Below are 14,594 nucleotides of genomic sequence, written 5' to 3'. Positions count from 1 at the left end.
ATGAAGAGATAAATGATGGACATTATTATGAAAAGTCACTTAATGGGACTAAGAGCACGACTGAAAAACACACATTACGTTTATTAAAGGAAAAGTCATTGAAAGGGCAGAGGAGGCGGGAAAAGGTTTCACTTGGATTTGACATTTTTATACACTTTTAAAAGGCTTTAACCTCATATTAGACAAAGGCAAGAGGAAACACCTAAAAGACTTTGCAAACTCTATACAAATGACACAACTGATTAAAAAGCCAACTAGAATCACAAGAACTTCTCAAACTTTGATAGATTTAATTTGATCCAATAAACCAGACAGGGCAATTCAAACATACACCCTGATAACTGGACTGTCTGGTCATAATCTTGTTCTAATAGCCAGGAAATTAAAGAAATCAAGATACATAAATGAAGAACAATTAAACAATGTAAATTTCCTCATATCTCTAAAAGAAATCAAGAGAAAATGATTTGGATGAAATTGACTGGGCCTCCAACATTGATATCGAAAGCTGTGGTCAGACATGCAACTATATCAGAACTGCTATAAAGGATCAAATTGATAAATATACACAGCTCAAACATAGAAAACCAAATAAAAGAGGCTCCCGTGGTTTAATGAATCTCTCTGGGACATAATGAAACAGAGGGATAAAGCCCTCAATGTTTCTCTTAAAACTAAATTAACCACTGATCATTACATCTATAAATCCCTGAGAAATAAAGTCACCATTCTGCTTCGAAAGGCAAAAGCACATTTTTTTCTAAACTTAATTAAAGAGGCAAAGGGTAATTGTAAAAATCTGTGGAGGAGCATGGATAAACTATTGGGAAGGAGCACTTACAGCTCAAAATCGATGGAATAGTTCAAAATGAGGGCTCTATTCTGGCTAAACATTACAATGATTATTTCTTGGATTCTGTATTAGACCTGGCGGAGACTTTTTCTGAAGTGAACTGCTGCCGAGATGATCATGGGGTTGGCAATGCATCTTACTGTAGGTTGCAGAGTGTAAATGAAGACAACATTTCCAAAATAATAGCAAATTTAAAAACTAGTAAAGCAAAGGACATATTTGGTCTTGATACATCGCTTTTAAAGGAACACAAAATGACTCTAATTCCAGTACTAACAATAGCTGTGAATCAATCTAGAAATGAAAACAATGTTCCGTTGGCGTTGAAAAAAGCAGTAGTCAAGCCCATTTTCAAGTCAGGAGACAAGCTCTGTGTGTCAAACTATCGACCTACAGTATTAGTATCCGACCAGCCATCTCCAAGGTGTTTGAGAAGGTGGTGGCAGAGCAGCTAGTGGAGCAAATCGAGCACACTGATGCGTTACATCCCTGCCAGTTTGGGTTCAGGAAAAGATACTCCACATGTTGCTACTTACTAGAAGACGTCAAATCTAGTCTTGATGTTGGTGGTGTGGTGGGGGCGGTCTTTCTGGACTTGAGAAAGGCCTTCGATACTGCACAGTAAAGTGAAGATTACTGCGCAGTAAAGTGAAGATTACTGCGCAGTAAAGTGAAGATTACTGCGCAGTAAAGTGAAGATTACTGCGCAGTAAAGTGAAGATTACTGCGCAGTAAAATGAAGATTACTGCGCAGTAAAGTGAAGATTACTGCATGGATTTTGAACTACTCCTGGTATTATTACGCCTTACAATATAGTCCCCCCTTTTATCCGCTTAGAAAATCCACATTGTTTAATTGTGTGTAATTATACTTTGTAGTGGAACACTTCACGTAACCATATTTAAATAGGGGAAACATGGAAGAGCTTGGTAGCTTCTATCTTGACCTGTTTTGGAGCTATAGAGGAGAGAGGGAGAGGCTAAATGCTAACGCCGTCTGCGCTGTGTTTACGTGACTGAAGATCAGACAGGTCCTAAAGAACTCGTCACAGCTCAGGTAAGAACATATCTCAGTGTGTAAAAACGCTGGCCTGTTCCTTTAATGACACTTAATGCTGCGCACAGTCTCATATTGTACAGTTCTTTGTTTTGCTACAGTGACACCAACAAAACCCGAGCATCATGAAGATCCTGCTTTACCTGCTTCACGGCCGCCTTGTACCCGGACAGGAGTGGCCCTCATGAAGTGAAGGAGATGTTTCCCCCGTGAAGACAGACACAGGCTTTATTCTGTAAACAGACAAATATAGTTTTCAGACGCGGCTCTGCCTCGGTTAGTGCTGGATCGTCTGCTCCGGAGGGTCTGCTGTGAGTTTGTATAGATCTATGAGTTGGTTTGTCTAAAAATACAAATAATCCTGATCCTTAAGGTTAACCCCTTAACTCCCACCTGAACCGAGCACATTTTCTCCAGTTTGGCTTTACCCCAATCCAAAAGCTTCTGGAAAAAAAAGCTGTGAAAATGGCAATTAAACAATGATGGAAATGTGACAAAAAAGTGACGAAAAAATTGATGAAAATGTGGCGAAAATGTGACAAAAATGACCAAAGAAATGACAAAAAATATGTCACAAGAAATTGAGAAAAAATTTACAAAAAATTACAAAAAAAACAAAACCAAATTGTGACAAAAAAAATCAAAAATATGACAAAAATTGGACACAAAAATGACAAAAATTTGATAAACTGACAAGAAAATGAAAAAAAAAAGTGACAAAAAATTACGAAAAAATGTGACAAAATGTGACAAAAAAAATTACAAAAAATTGATTAAAAAAATTGTCAAAAATGTGACACAAAATGGATTAAAAATTGACGAAAAAATGATGAAAAAATGACAAAAATTTGACAAAATGTGACAAAAAAATTACAAAAATGTGACAAAAAAATGACAAAAAAATGATTAAAAATGGACGAAAAAATTGACGAAAAATTACAAAAATGTGACAAAAAAAATTACAAAAAATTGATTAAAAAAATATCAAAAATGTGACAAAAAATGGATTAAAAATTGACGAAAAAATTACAAAAATGTGACAAAAAAATACAAAAAAATGTCAAAAATGTGACAAAAAATGGATTAAAAATGGACGAAAAATGGACGAAAAAATTACAAAAATTTGACAAAAATGTGATAAAAAATTACAAAAAAGTTACAAAAATGAGTTGAAAACCCAACAAAAAAATGTTGGGAAAAAAATGTGATGACGTGAGGAAAAAGCTCCTCTCGGTTCAGCCGGGAGTTAAGAGGTTAACCATTTCCCTGTCATGATATCTCACGTTTTCACAGCAGACTGTCCCTCCGGAGCAGACCATCTCGCGCTAACCCTCTGCCTCTCGTGACGTCAGTTGAAAACGTTACGCAGAACTGAGCTCACTCTGCGCGAGACCGGGGACGTCAGTCTCTCATACATATTCTGCTACAAAAACAACCTTAAACTTGGCATAAGAATGACTAATTACAGATCTCCAGCTCACTAAATGTGCTCAACTGCTTCAAAACACCAATGTGTGTCAACAATATGAACAAACAATGGAAATATCGGACCAACGTCTGTAGTAACCGGAGCTAACGGCAGCTCGCGGCGGTTGTGGTTTTGTACAAAGAACCGCCAAAACATACAATTGTCATAAATGAAACATCTTCTGAAAATGAACAATTGTCCCACTAGTGTTACCCGGACAGAGCTTCATGTTCTCAACCCACCTGTAAACAGACAAGTGTAGTTTTCAGACGCGGCTCTGCCTTTCGTGACGTCAGTTGAAAACCTGACGCAGAACTGAGCTAACTCTGCGCGAGACCGGGGACGTCAGTCTCCTACGCACGGGCCGCTACTGCCATCTGGTGGCGCAAATTAGCATAACACCAGAGGGGGTGTTCTGCTTTTTTAAGGCCCATAGCACCAGTCTATATCTCACTACAATGATGACAAACCTTCTGTTGGTCTGTAAATGCAGTAAATTAGACGAAAAAATGACAAAAATGTGATAAAAATGTGACCAAAAAATGCTAAAAATTGACCAAAAAAAATACAAAAAATGGACAAAAAAAATTACTAAAATGTGACTAAAAATGACAAAAATGTGATCAAAATAAAAAAATAAAAAATAAAAAAAAAGACAAAAATGTGACAAAAATGAGTTGAACACCCAACAAAAAAATGATGTAAAAAAAATCTGACTTGAGGAAAAAGATCCTCTCGGTTCAGGCGGGAGTTAAGAGGTTAAAGAGGGACAAACCTCCTGTTGGTCTGTAAATACAAAAAATGGACAAAAAAAATGACAAAAATGTGATAAAAATTTGACCAAAAAATACAAAAAATGGACAAAAAAAATGACAAAAATGTGATAAAAATTTGACCAAAAAATGCTAAAAATTGACAAAAAATGACAAAAAGTTGACCAAAAAAATACAAAAAATGGACAAAAAAAATTACTAAAATGTGACTAAAAATGACAAAAATGTGATCAAAATTTTAAAAAAAAATGACAAAAATGAGTTGAAAACCCAACAAAAAAATGATGTAAAAAAAATCTGACGTGAGGAAAAAGATCCTCTCGGTTCAGGCGGGAGTTAAGAGGTTAAAGAGGGGGTGTTCTGCTTTTGTCAGCCCCACAGCACCAGTCTATATCTCACTACAATGATGACAAACCTTCTGTCGGTCTGTAAATGCAGTAAATTAGAATAACTGCCTTGTATAAAATGTCTCTCTCAAAATGGCTGTAGTGAATGTCTTGAAATAGGCCTCTGTCTCTTTAAGAACCTCTGAGCCTTTAGACACGCCCCCTCCACACGCTGTCTGTGGCATCAGTGGGGAGGGGGACGAAAGCTCGGAGGCGTCTCCAGGAGGTGGGGGCGTTCCTAGGAGGACTCAGGCAAACCTATCCCTAAAATGGATCCGTCAGAGTTTTTACAGATTACTCAGAAATACGTGAATGTGCCAAGGCAACACTTCAGCCATGTTTTTAATGAGGGAGTGACAGAATAACATGATGGAAAGCTTGAAAAAGTCCATTTTGTATAACACCCCCCCTTTAACATAATCACACTGTAAGGAGATTATGGAGGAAATTTACAGGATGAAATACAATCGTCATGACATGAGTCTTGTTTGCAGGCGTTTGCAGGGTCTGATGGACACGGGAGTCCATGTAGTGCGTTTGTGTCGTCTTATCCCCATGACAACAGCGAACACCCCCCAGCAGCGAGTTTAACTTCACATAATGGAGAGCGAGGGAGGAGGGAATCACATTACGGACAGTGACACCTGAGCCACAATCGGATCCGAGGCATCGACCCCGCAACAAGGTAATGTGCGGATATTCAGATCGTGTTTTCCAGACGCTGTTTGAAACGGTAACTTTCTCAGATGCGCTCGCTGTTGACGACTCAAAGCCAGAACTCGTACAGAGAACAGATCCACAAGGAAACGATGACCAGACTGACCTGGAAACAGCGCTACAGCAAACTCTACCCCACAACCCAGCCCCAAACCAGCCCCGAGTCTGAGCCCGGTCTAAGCAAGGACTGCACTGGGACCGGACCACGTCAGGGAGGGGCCAGGTGAGGTCTGTGTTTGTCTGTGTGCTGGTATTAATACATACAGCCTGCGAGGATTCTGTTTAGTGTGAAACTAGGGCCTCACAACTGGAGGAGCAGCTGCAAGGTGTCACACGGGCCATGTTTGAATGGTCTTTCCAGAGTGCGGACGTTCTGATGCACTTTTAACCTCTTCACTCCCACCTGAACGGATCCCATTTTCTCCAGTTTGGCTTTACCCGAATCAAAAAGCTTCTCGGGGAAACAAGCACCACAACAGCCACAGAAAATGAGAAGAAAACAAGGATGTAAACGTGACCAAAAAGTGACAAAAATTCAACAAAAATTGACAAAAATTCAACAAAAATGTGACAAAAATTCAACAAAAATGTGACAAAAATGTGACAAAAATTCAACAAAAAAGTGACAAAAATTCAACAAAAAAGTGACAAAAATATGACAAAAAAGTGACAAAAATTTAACAAAAAAATGACAAAAATTCAACAAAAATGTGACAAAAATTCAATAAAAAAGTAACAAAAATTCAACAAAAATTCAACAAAAAAATGACAAAAATTCAACAAAAAAATGACAAAAATTCAACAAAAATGTGACAAAAATTCAATAAAAAAGTAACAAAAATTCAACAAAAATTCAACAAAAAAGTGTCAAAAAAAGACAAAAAAGGAGTTCATCAGACACTCGCTGCTGTTTCTGTTTCGGTGGACGTGGTTACGGAAAGGGCCTTGTACCGTATCGATCACTGTTTTACGTTCTCAGATCAGTGCTGCCCCCCATCTCCATGACGACAGCGAGGCGGACGGGCCCCTCCCTCTCTGCGGCCTCGCTTCCTGTGACATCACTTCCTGTTCCCGTGGAGCGGATCAGGCCGTTCACAGTCCCTCCGGTGATGAGACCTGCCTCGCCTCAAACCCGGCAGTCCCTGTACCAGGAATCCTCTCACCAGGTCAGAGGTCAACACAAAACATGTACAATATACTCAGGGTCCACATGTCCACACCTCATTCTACTTGTTTTGTTCCAGGGCAGAGGGCGGAGCCAGTACCTGAGGAGGCGTGGCCTGATGTTGCCTGAGCAGAAGTTCGATTTCCCGCTGCTGTCGTCCTGGGAGTACGGCTGGAGACTGGGTGAGTTCTGACATATTTTAATTTAGTTTTGGTGATTTTAGTCGAGATTTAGTCAAATCATTCTGTTCGATTTTAGTCTAGTTTCAGTTGACTGAATTTAAGATGAAGGGGCCGGGTCTCCGACAGAGGCCGGGTCTGTGACAGGGGCCGGGTTCGCGGCTGGCGGAGGCAAATTAAAGCCGGTCTCTAAAACAGGCCGGGGCTTTTATTAGAAACTATAGCAGTAGAAATATTCCCCATGTTAGGAGTTTGTCTCATACTGGTGTAAATGAAAACTCAGGTGCAGGAAGTAACAAACTGAACCCGGGCCGAGGGCGACGCTGCGGAGGAGCTGATCCCAGCGTAACTTTGACACAGATTTAGCCACTTTTCAAACCTCCTGTGACCATATTTGGAAACAGGGCAAATGTTGTGTGACCCTCCAGGGTTTTAATAAAGTCTCCATCGCGTCTTCAAAGCACGTCCAGCTGCTCCGTGTGCAGGTCAGTCCCACGCCTCAAAATAACTCCTCCCATCAGCGCGAGCGTCTCGTCTTCTCTCGGGTCAGTCTCATGATCGATCACAAACACAAACGCTCCGTCTAAACTCGCCTTTTACACGAGATAACAACAAATAATCCAGAAACAGAAACCTGCAGTGACACTGATGTCAAAGCTCCGCTAACAGCAACGAAACACTTCCTGTTGTCCCGACAAAATAAAAGGCGTCAATGTTCCAGCCGCTGGGAGAGGGTTTGAAATGTTCATTAATAAATGAATCTAATATTTTAGGTGCAAATGGAACAAATCTCGTTTTTCTTCGTTTTCCTGGTCGTCCGTTTTGCTCAAATAGAAATAAAGGCCTGTCTCTAACTGTGGCCTGGTTCCAATAAAGGCCTGGTCCTGATGCCCTGGAGTAAATAAAGGCCCCGCCCTCTATTAGAGCATTTACAGTATGTTACCCGGGAGCTCCTGCACGTCGATAGGAGACGGACAATCAGAACATTTCATCAGTGAGCAGATTTCACTGACTGTTATTATTGATTGTTTTGTTCGCTGTGCCTCTCAGGAGACTTCACCCTGGATTACAAGACTCCGACTCGAGCTCGATCGTCCGTCGTCAAAGGCGCGTTTTACGCCCGAAACGGAGTCTTCAGCAGCCCCTCCCCCCCCGACCTGCACTAGGATCGACACCGCGTGAGGCTGGTTTAGAAAGTGAATAGAAAATACAAAGGTACAAACCACCGGAGGAGAAGAAGAAGATTCTTTAATTGACCTTTTACCCCTGAGGCTCATGCGCCACCGTCTACACCATCATCGGCTTGTTGCACAATGTGGCTACGCTAGTTCCTCTGAGCTGAAGCTGTGGGCGCTAGTACTTCCTGTTCGTGTTCATTTCCATTAAGATGAGCTCAGACCCGTGAGTTCCTGGTAGAAATATTTCCATAGACGAGACGTTTATGTTTGTGAGGATCAGTGAGTTTGTCTTGAAGCTAAATCACATTATCACATTTTTGTCATTTTTCGTCAATTTTTTGTCAATTTCCATCATTGTTTTTGTCGAGAAAATGTGCTCGGTTCAGGTGGGAGTTAAGGGGTTTATGCATTACACAACTTGAAATAGTGCCTTTTTATATACAGTATATATATATTCTTTTATAGCATGTTCGCCTTTAGCTTCAAGACAAACTATCGATCCTTCATGATCACAGGCGTCTCTGATCTGAACTCGTTGCATCATGATTTGAACACAGTAAATGATCGTCTACCGGGAACTCACCGCCCACAACATAATCTTTGGAAAATATGATTATTATTCCAGGAAAAGAAAACAGACAGGAAGTACTGGCGCTCACACCTTCAGGTCAGAGGAACTAGCATAGCCACACCGTGCAACAAGCCAATTGGACCCTTTGCTCCTGCCCCTTTTCCCTCCATACCTTTTATTTATCTGTGTTATAGTTTGTTTATCCAAAGCTTTGCCAGGGCCTTATCATTGGTTAATACAGCTCCACAGTCCCGCCCCTTTCAGTCCTGTCGCTCCGGAAGCAAAAAATCCCCGTCTCCACGACCGTCGATTTCCCAAAAACTCAAATATTAAGAGTTTGACGTCAGCGCAAAAGCTAATCAGCGATGGAGCAATTCATTTCATTTCAATCCAAAAAGAAGACTTGATGTTGAAGAAAAGGCAAAGGTCCAAGGCTGTGACATCATTCACTTCCTGACTATAGAAACTCCGTATCCCAGGAGCCTTTGCCACATCGCGCCCGCTGGTCAAGGCAACCAGGTTTTCAGCAAACACGGCCAGTTTCTGTTACTTTCAGACAAAAGTTCTATATTATTTCACTGTTAAACAATCTGAATCTGATAATGGGATAAAAATGATGGTGGTTCCTTTAATTGGATCGTTTTTCTTCCTCTCAGTGTCAGATCTGGATAAAACGTCCACTCTCTGCCTGCTTTATGTTTGAATACATTGTTTATAATATGTCGTCTACGTTACAATAAATAAACACGTGAAGCTCCACCAATCAAAAGCCTCGTAGTCGATCATGGGACTCCCGAGCATCCTGGGTAATGTAGTTCAGTTCAGTTCAGTGCATGAATCCTATTTATTAACCTCTTAACTCCGCCTAGTTCAGCTTTACCCAAATCCTGTAGGCCAGTGTAACGCCTCATCTTTTTCCTCACGTCAGATTTTTTTCCATCTTTTTTTGGGGGGGGTTTTCAACTCATTTTTTGCCTTTTTTTGTCTTTTTTTTGGTCATTTTTTGTTCTTTTTTTGTCTTTTTTTTGTTCATTTTTTGTCTTTTTTTTGTTCATTTTTTGTTCATTTTTTGGTCATTTTTTTTGTCGTTTTTTGTCATTTTTTTTGTCGTTTTTTGTCATTTTTTTTGTCGTTTTTTCTCTTTTTTTGTCGTCTTTTTCTCGTCTTTTTCTCGTTTTTTCTCGTTTTTTCTCTTTTTTTTTCTCTTTTTTTTCCTCTTTTTTTGTCATTTTTTGTTCTTTTTTTGTCATTTTTTTGTCATTTTTTTGTAATTTTTTTTGTAATTTTTGGTCTTTTCTTGTCATTTTTTTTGCCATTTTTTGTTCTTTTTTTTCGTTCTTTTTTTCGTCACTTTTTTCGTCAATTTTTTGGTCAAATTCTTCGCATTTTTTGTCAAATTTGTATCACTTTTTCATCAATTTTTTCGTCAATTTTTTTGTCCATTTTTGTCATTTTTTGTAAATATTTTGTCACTTTTTCGTCAGTGTTTTCGCATTTTTTGGTCAAATTCTTATCACTTTTTCGTCCATTTTTTCTCAATTTTTCGTCAATTTTTTGTCATTTTTTCAAAAATATTTGTCACATTTCCATCCTTGTTTTCGTCTCAGTTTTGTCGCTATTTTCACACCTTTTTCCCAGGAGCTTTTGGATTGGGGTAAAGCTGGACAAAATGTGCTCGGCTCAGTCGGGAGTTAAGGGGTTAATATTGCCTGCGGTTCACAAACTATCCACCAGGGGGTGCTGCAGCGCCCTGGGTTCCCACGGCCTTGTGTGCGAGCGAGGACGGTTGGACGAAGGAAAGACCTGAAAACAACAACTTCTTCTTCTTCTTCTTCTTCTTCTTCTTCTTCTTCTTCTTCTTCTTCTTCTTCTTCTTCTTCTTCTTCTTCTTCTTCAGCTTCAGTCTCATCGTGCTGTTGCTCCTGAACTCTTTGTGGAGATTCAGCCTGACATGAAAACTAACGGAGTTCACGAACACCTCAGCCGCGTTAACACCTTTCTGTTTCCTCTTTTCTGTTCGAGGTTAATGTCTCACCTGATCCTCCCATGAATCATTCACCAGCTCCTTCCTGAACTGTTGTCCGAGCACTTTTATCACCACGACTGAAACACGATCAGGTGTAGAAGCCAAAAGATTCACTCAAGTGTAACATTTCACTCATAGATAAAGAGTGGACCCAAAAACTACAAGTATGAGTCTAAAAGTCTCATTTTTCAAAGTAATATTACTGCAGTAGAAGTAAACGGTCGGGGCTGTTTGTCACATTGCTTTTTATCGCCACTCTAGGGGGCGCTGTGACTTGACATCTTTGTGTTTACATTGAAATGAGGAAATGTTTTTGTGTCTTTTTTAAACTGTTTTTCATATTTAGATGAGAGATAAAGATCGTAGCTTTGAATGAAACGGTGATTGAGAGGCTGGTTGTCTCAGGTTGTCTCAGGTGGGGCTGGTTGTCACAGGTGGGGCTTGTTGTCTCAGGTGGGGCTGGTTGTCTCAGGTGGGGCTGGTTGTCTCAGGTGGGGCTGGTTGTCTCAGGTGGGGCTGGTTGTCTCAGGTGGGGCTGGTTGTCTCAGGTGGGGCTGGTTGTCTCAGGTGGGGCTGGTTGTCTCAGGTGGGGCTGGTTGTCTCAGGTGGGGCAGGTTGTCTCAGGTGGGGCTGGTTGTCTCAGGTGGGGCTGGTTGTCTCAGGTGGGGCTGGTTGTCTCAGGTGGGGCTGGTTGTCTCAGGTGGGGCTGGTTGTCTCGGGTGGGGCTGGTTGTCATATGGAGCTTATGGACCGGATCTTGTGCCGAGCAAAGTTTTCTTGAGAAAAACAATCTTGTTTTAGGAAATAAAATCCAGCCATTTCTTGTTCAGATAAATTTGCTAAAAACATGCTGATTTTTGTCATGTTTTGGCCCTGTATGCTTGTGTTTTGTCGCCCTCTTGTGGCTCTTTTGTTTGTGTTTTTAGGCTTGGTCCTGGTGGGGGCGTGGACTCCGAGCAGGCACACCTGACTCCATTTGCTCATCAGTGCAATACAAAGACCTCAGACTCAATCCGAAACCATCACATTGTCTCCTCTAAGCACTAACTTTAGCATCTAACTCCTGAACCTTTCATGGGTCGACTGTTAGATCTGTGCCGTTCGGGAACTTCTTTAAAGTTATTGGTGGAGTGCAGGCCAAACAAAAGTGCATGTCGCCCCCTAGTGTCAAACAACAACATAGTGTCCAAACAAAGACATTTAAGGAGAAAAATAAATCCAAATGATCCAAACATTTCCCTTTAGTGTTATTTTATTTCAGCAGCTGTTTCTTAAAGCGACAGCAGCAAATGATCCATGTGGCTTAAGTTTCTACTAAATGAAAACAAAAGCATTTAATCCGTTTCCTGAGTTTCCTCTTTAACTCTGACATGTGACTGAGCTGTGGGGACGACAACATGGATTTATCACTTTATAAAGTTTGGCTTGTGCAGAATCTTACTTTTTAATTATTATTATTTTTATTATTAAATGTGCTCCTGTCAATCAACAGTGGTTGCGCATGAATCACTCGAGGGTGGGGGCGAGGGGGGTGGGGGGTGGGGGGATTTGGCGCAGTGGCTTGTGGGATGGCACATAGCTCCTAATCACTGGTTAGTTAGCATCAGAGGTCCCTATGCTAAAGTGGCTATGATAGTTAGCATCAGAGGTCCCTATGCTAAAGTGGCTATGATAGTTAGCATCAGAGGTCCCTATGCTAAAGTGGCTATGATAGTTAGCATCAGAGGTCCCTATGCTAAAGTGGCTATGATAGTTAGCATCAGAGGTCCCTATGCTAAAGTGGCTATGATAGTTAGCATCAGAGGTCCCTATGCTAAAGTGGCCATGATAGTTAGCATCAGAGGTCCCTATGCTAAAGTGGCCATGATAGTTAGCATCAGAGGTCCCTATGCTAAAGTGGCCATGATAGTTAGCATCAGAGGTCCCTATGCTAAAGTGGCTATGATAGTTAGCATCAGAGGTCCCTATGCTAAAGTGGCCATGATAGTTAGCATCAGAGGTCCCTATGCTAAAGTGGCTATGATAGTTAGCATCAGAGGTCCCTATGCTAAAGTGGCTATGATAGTTAGCATCAAGGCTCCTTTTCCTAACTACTTCCTAACTGACTTACCAATTCGGAGGCAACTTGCCATGGCGGACGCTGACGCACATCCGGTTTGGCGTAAGAGCTCTTAGCAATCTGCCCGTTTCGGACGCAGCCTCAGACTCACCTCGGCTCATGGTGGGATTGTTCCGTCTATGTTGCGGACCCGAGCCTGCTCCGGAGCCCCAGGACCAAGCCAAGCCACTGGGACAATTTCTGTGATTAAATTTACTTCGAACCGCGCTTTGGTTTGCTGTGTCTGTTCATGGATCCAATTTAGCAAATCCTAACAGATTTTTATTGTAACAAGAAAGAAAAACTTTTTGAATCTTCTTCAGTTTTAGACAAAGAATATTTTTTCTTATTTTTTTTTTTTTTTTTAACTAAGATCAATGACTCTTACTGTAAGAACTGCTTCTCACAGAGAGATAATACATTCCATTCTTTAAAGTGGGCGGCTCGGTGGCACAGCGGTTAGAGCCTCAGCTTCACAGCTCGAAGGTCCTGGGTTCGATTCCCACCAGGACGGGGCCTTTCTGTGTGGAGCATGTTCTCCCCGTGTCTACCACTAAAACATGTATAATAGGTGATTCTGACCATCAGCCTGACTCCACATCATGGAGGCGGGTCTCCGGGCGCTGCAATACTTTCCTTAAATATTAGTATTTATTAAGAACATTTTGCTCAAAAATGTGAGTCATTTAGAACATTTTGCTTAAATCAAGCAACATTTAAGTCAAATATCCACAATGTTTCACTAAATAAGAATGTTTTCCTTAAATTATTCCATTTCCTGAGGACATTTTTCTTAATTCTAGTTGTTTATTTGCTTAAATTTAGTTTTTCTTTCTTGTTTTATGAAGAAAAATATTCTAGAAATAAGAATTCTTAGCAAGAAAAAAATGCTGACCCCATTGGCAGAATTTTTTCCTTAAAACAAAATGTCTTATTTTAAGATTTTTTCCCTTGTTTTTAGTCGGGCACTGCCAAACTACTCTTGGTATTATTACTCCTTACAATATAGTTCCCCCTTTTATCCGCTTAGAAAATCCACATTGTTTAATTGTGTGTAATTATACTTTGTAGTGGAACACTTCACGTAACCATATTTAAACAGGGAAAACGTGGAAGAGCTTGGTAGCTTCTATCTTGACCATAGACTGTAGAAAAAATTGACGTCTCCTCCTCACTCCTCCCCGTTTACCAGAATGACCACGGCCGTGGGGCAATTCATGGCGGATTTACAGACTCCTCCTCCCCAGCTCTGACGAAGCATGTTCCTAAAAAGGGCATACGGGCGGGATTTTCACCGTAGACTCCGCCCTTGCGTGACGTGTAGCTCGCGCTGCTCCAATGCTAACAGTCCGAGCCTCATTAAGTACGAGATTTCAAAAATTCATATTACGAAAACCAGCCTGGTTTCATATATTGTGATTAACCCAGCGTTATCTCAGGAGGAAGATCAGCCTAGTCTAGCGTTGAAACAATTGAAACCAGGCTTTAAAGTAGTTTTTAACGTGTCTAAAGTCCAATGCTTTTCAATGGGGGCCTAGCGGCGATATGGAGGTACTGCAGCAACGGCGGAGCAATGGCGGCCCCCACGTTCGTGGTCAAAAAGCAGGGCAGCCAGCGGCCATTGATCTTGACCTGTTTTGGAGCTATAGAGGAGAGAGGGAGAGGCTAAATGCTAACGCCGTCTGCGCTGTGTTTACGTGACTGAAGATCAGACAGGTCCTAAAGAACTCGTCAAAGCTCAGGTGGTGATGTGAGTCATTTGTGGTAGTGTTGTTCCTGCGCGCGCCACTAGAGGCGCACTATAAAAGGCCTCGGGTTAGTGTTGCTTGCCCTCTGACCTTGTGTATCTCCTGCTGCCTGTTGTACCTGGTGCCGGCGCTGGTCTGCTCTGTCCGACAGGTAGATATCTCTGCAACATTTTAAATTCATCCTTTACACTCGCCCTGATGAGTGTTTTCTTGTGTTTGTTTGTTTGTTTGTTTGTTTGTTTGTTTGTTTGTTTGTTTGTTTGTTTACTGTGTTAGTGTTGCTGTGGGCCCTTCACGGGAGCGCGTCGTGGCGCAGCGCTGTAGCATCGCAGTAGCATCGCAGTAGCAGCGCTGTAGCATCGCAGTAGCAGCGCT

General features: G+C 41.3%; 2 protein-coding genes across 2 annotated transcripts in view; one reads left to right on the top strand and one right to left on the bottom strand.

Annotated features, from left to right (window-relative positions):
- The window catches only part of LOC306962771 (uncharacterized protein), a 1,040,752-nt gene that overhangs the window by 23,194 nt on the left and 1,002,964 nt on the right, over positions 1-14,594 (bottom strand). The gene's annotated exons all lie outside the window — the stretch shown is intronic.
- LOC306963513 (protein SPMIP1) lies at positions 5,284-7,781 on the top strand (the record flags this gene model as incomplete). The annotated part of the gene is made up of 4 exons (XM_079557086.1): positions 5,284-5,477; positions 6,234-6,420; positions 6,499-6,601; positions 7,649-7,781. 4 exons carry the CDS (start codon positions 5,284-5,286, stop codon positions 7,762-7,764), a joined length of 600 nt encoding a protein of 199 aa, XP_079413212.1. The 3' UTR covers positions 7,765-7,781.

The sequence above is a fragment of the Gobius niger genome (genome assembly GCF_951799975.1).
Source record: "Gobius niger genome assembly, chromosome: 5".
NCBI lineage: Eukaryota > Metazoa > Chordata > Actinopteri > Gobiiformes > Gobiidae > Gobius > Gobius niger.
This window is presented reverse-complemented; position numbering and strand designations above follow the sequence as displayed.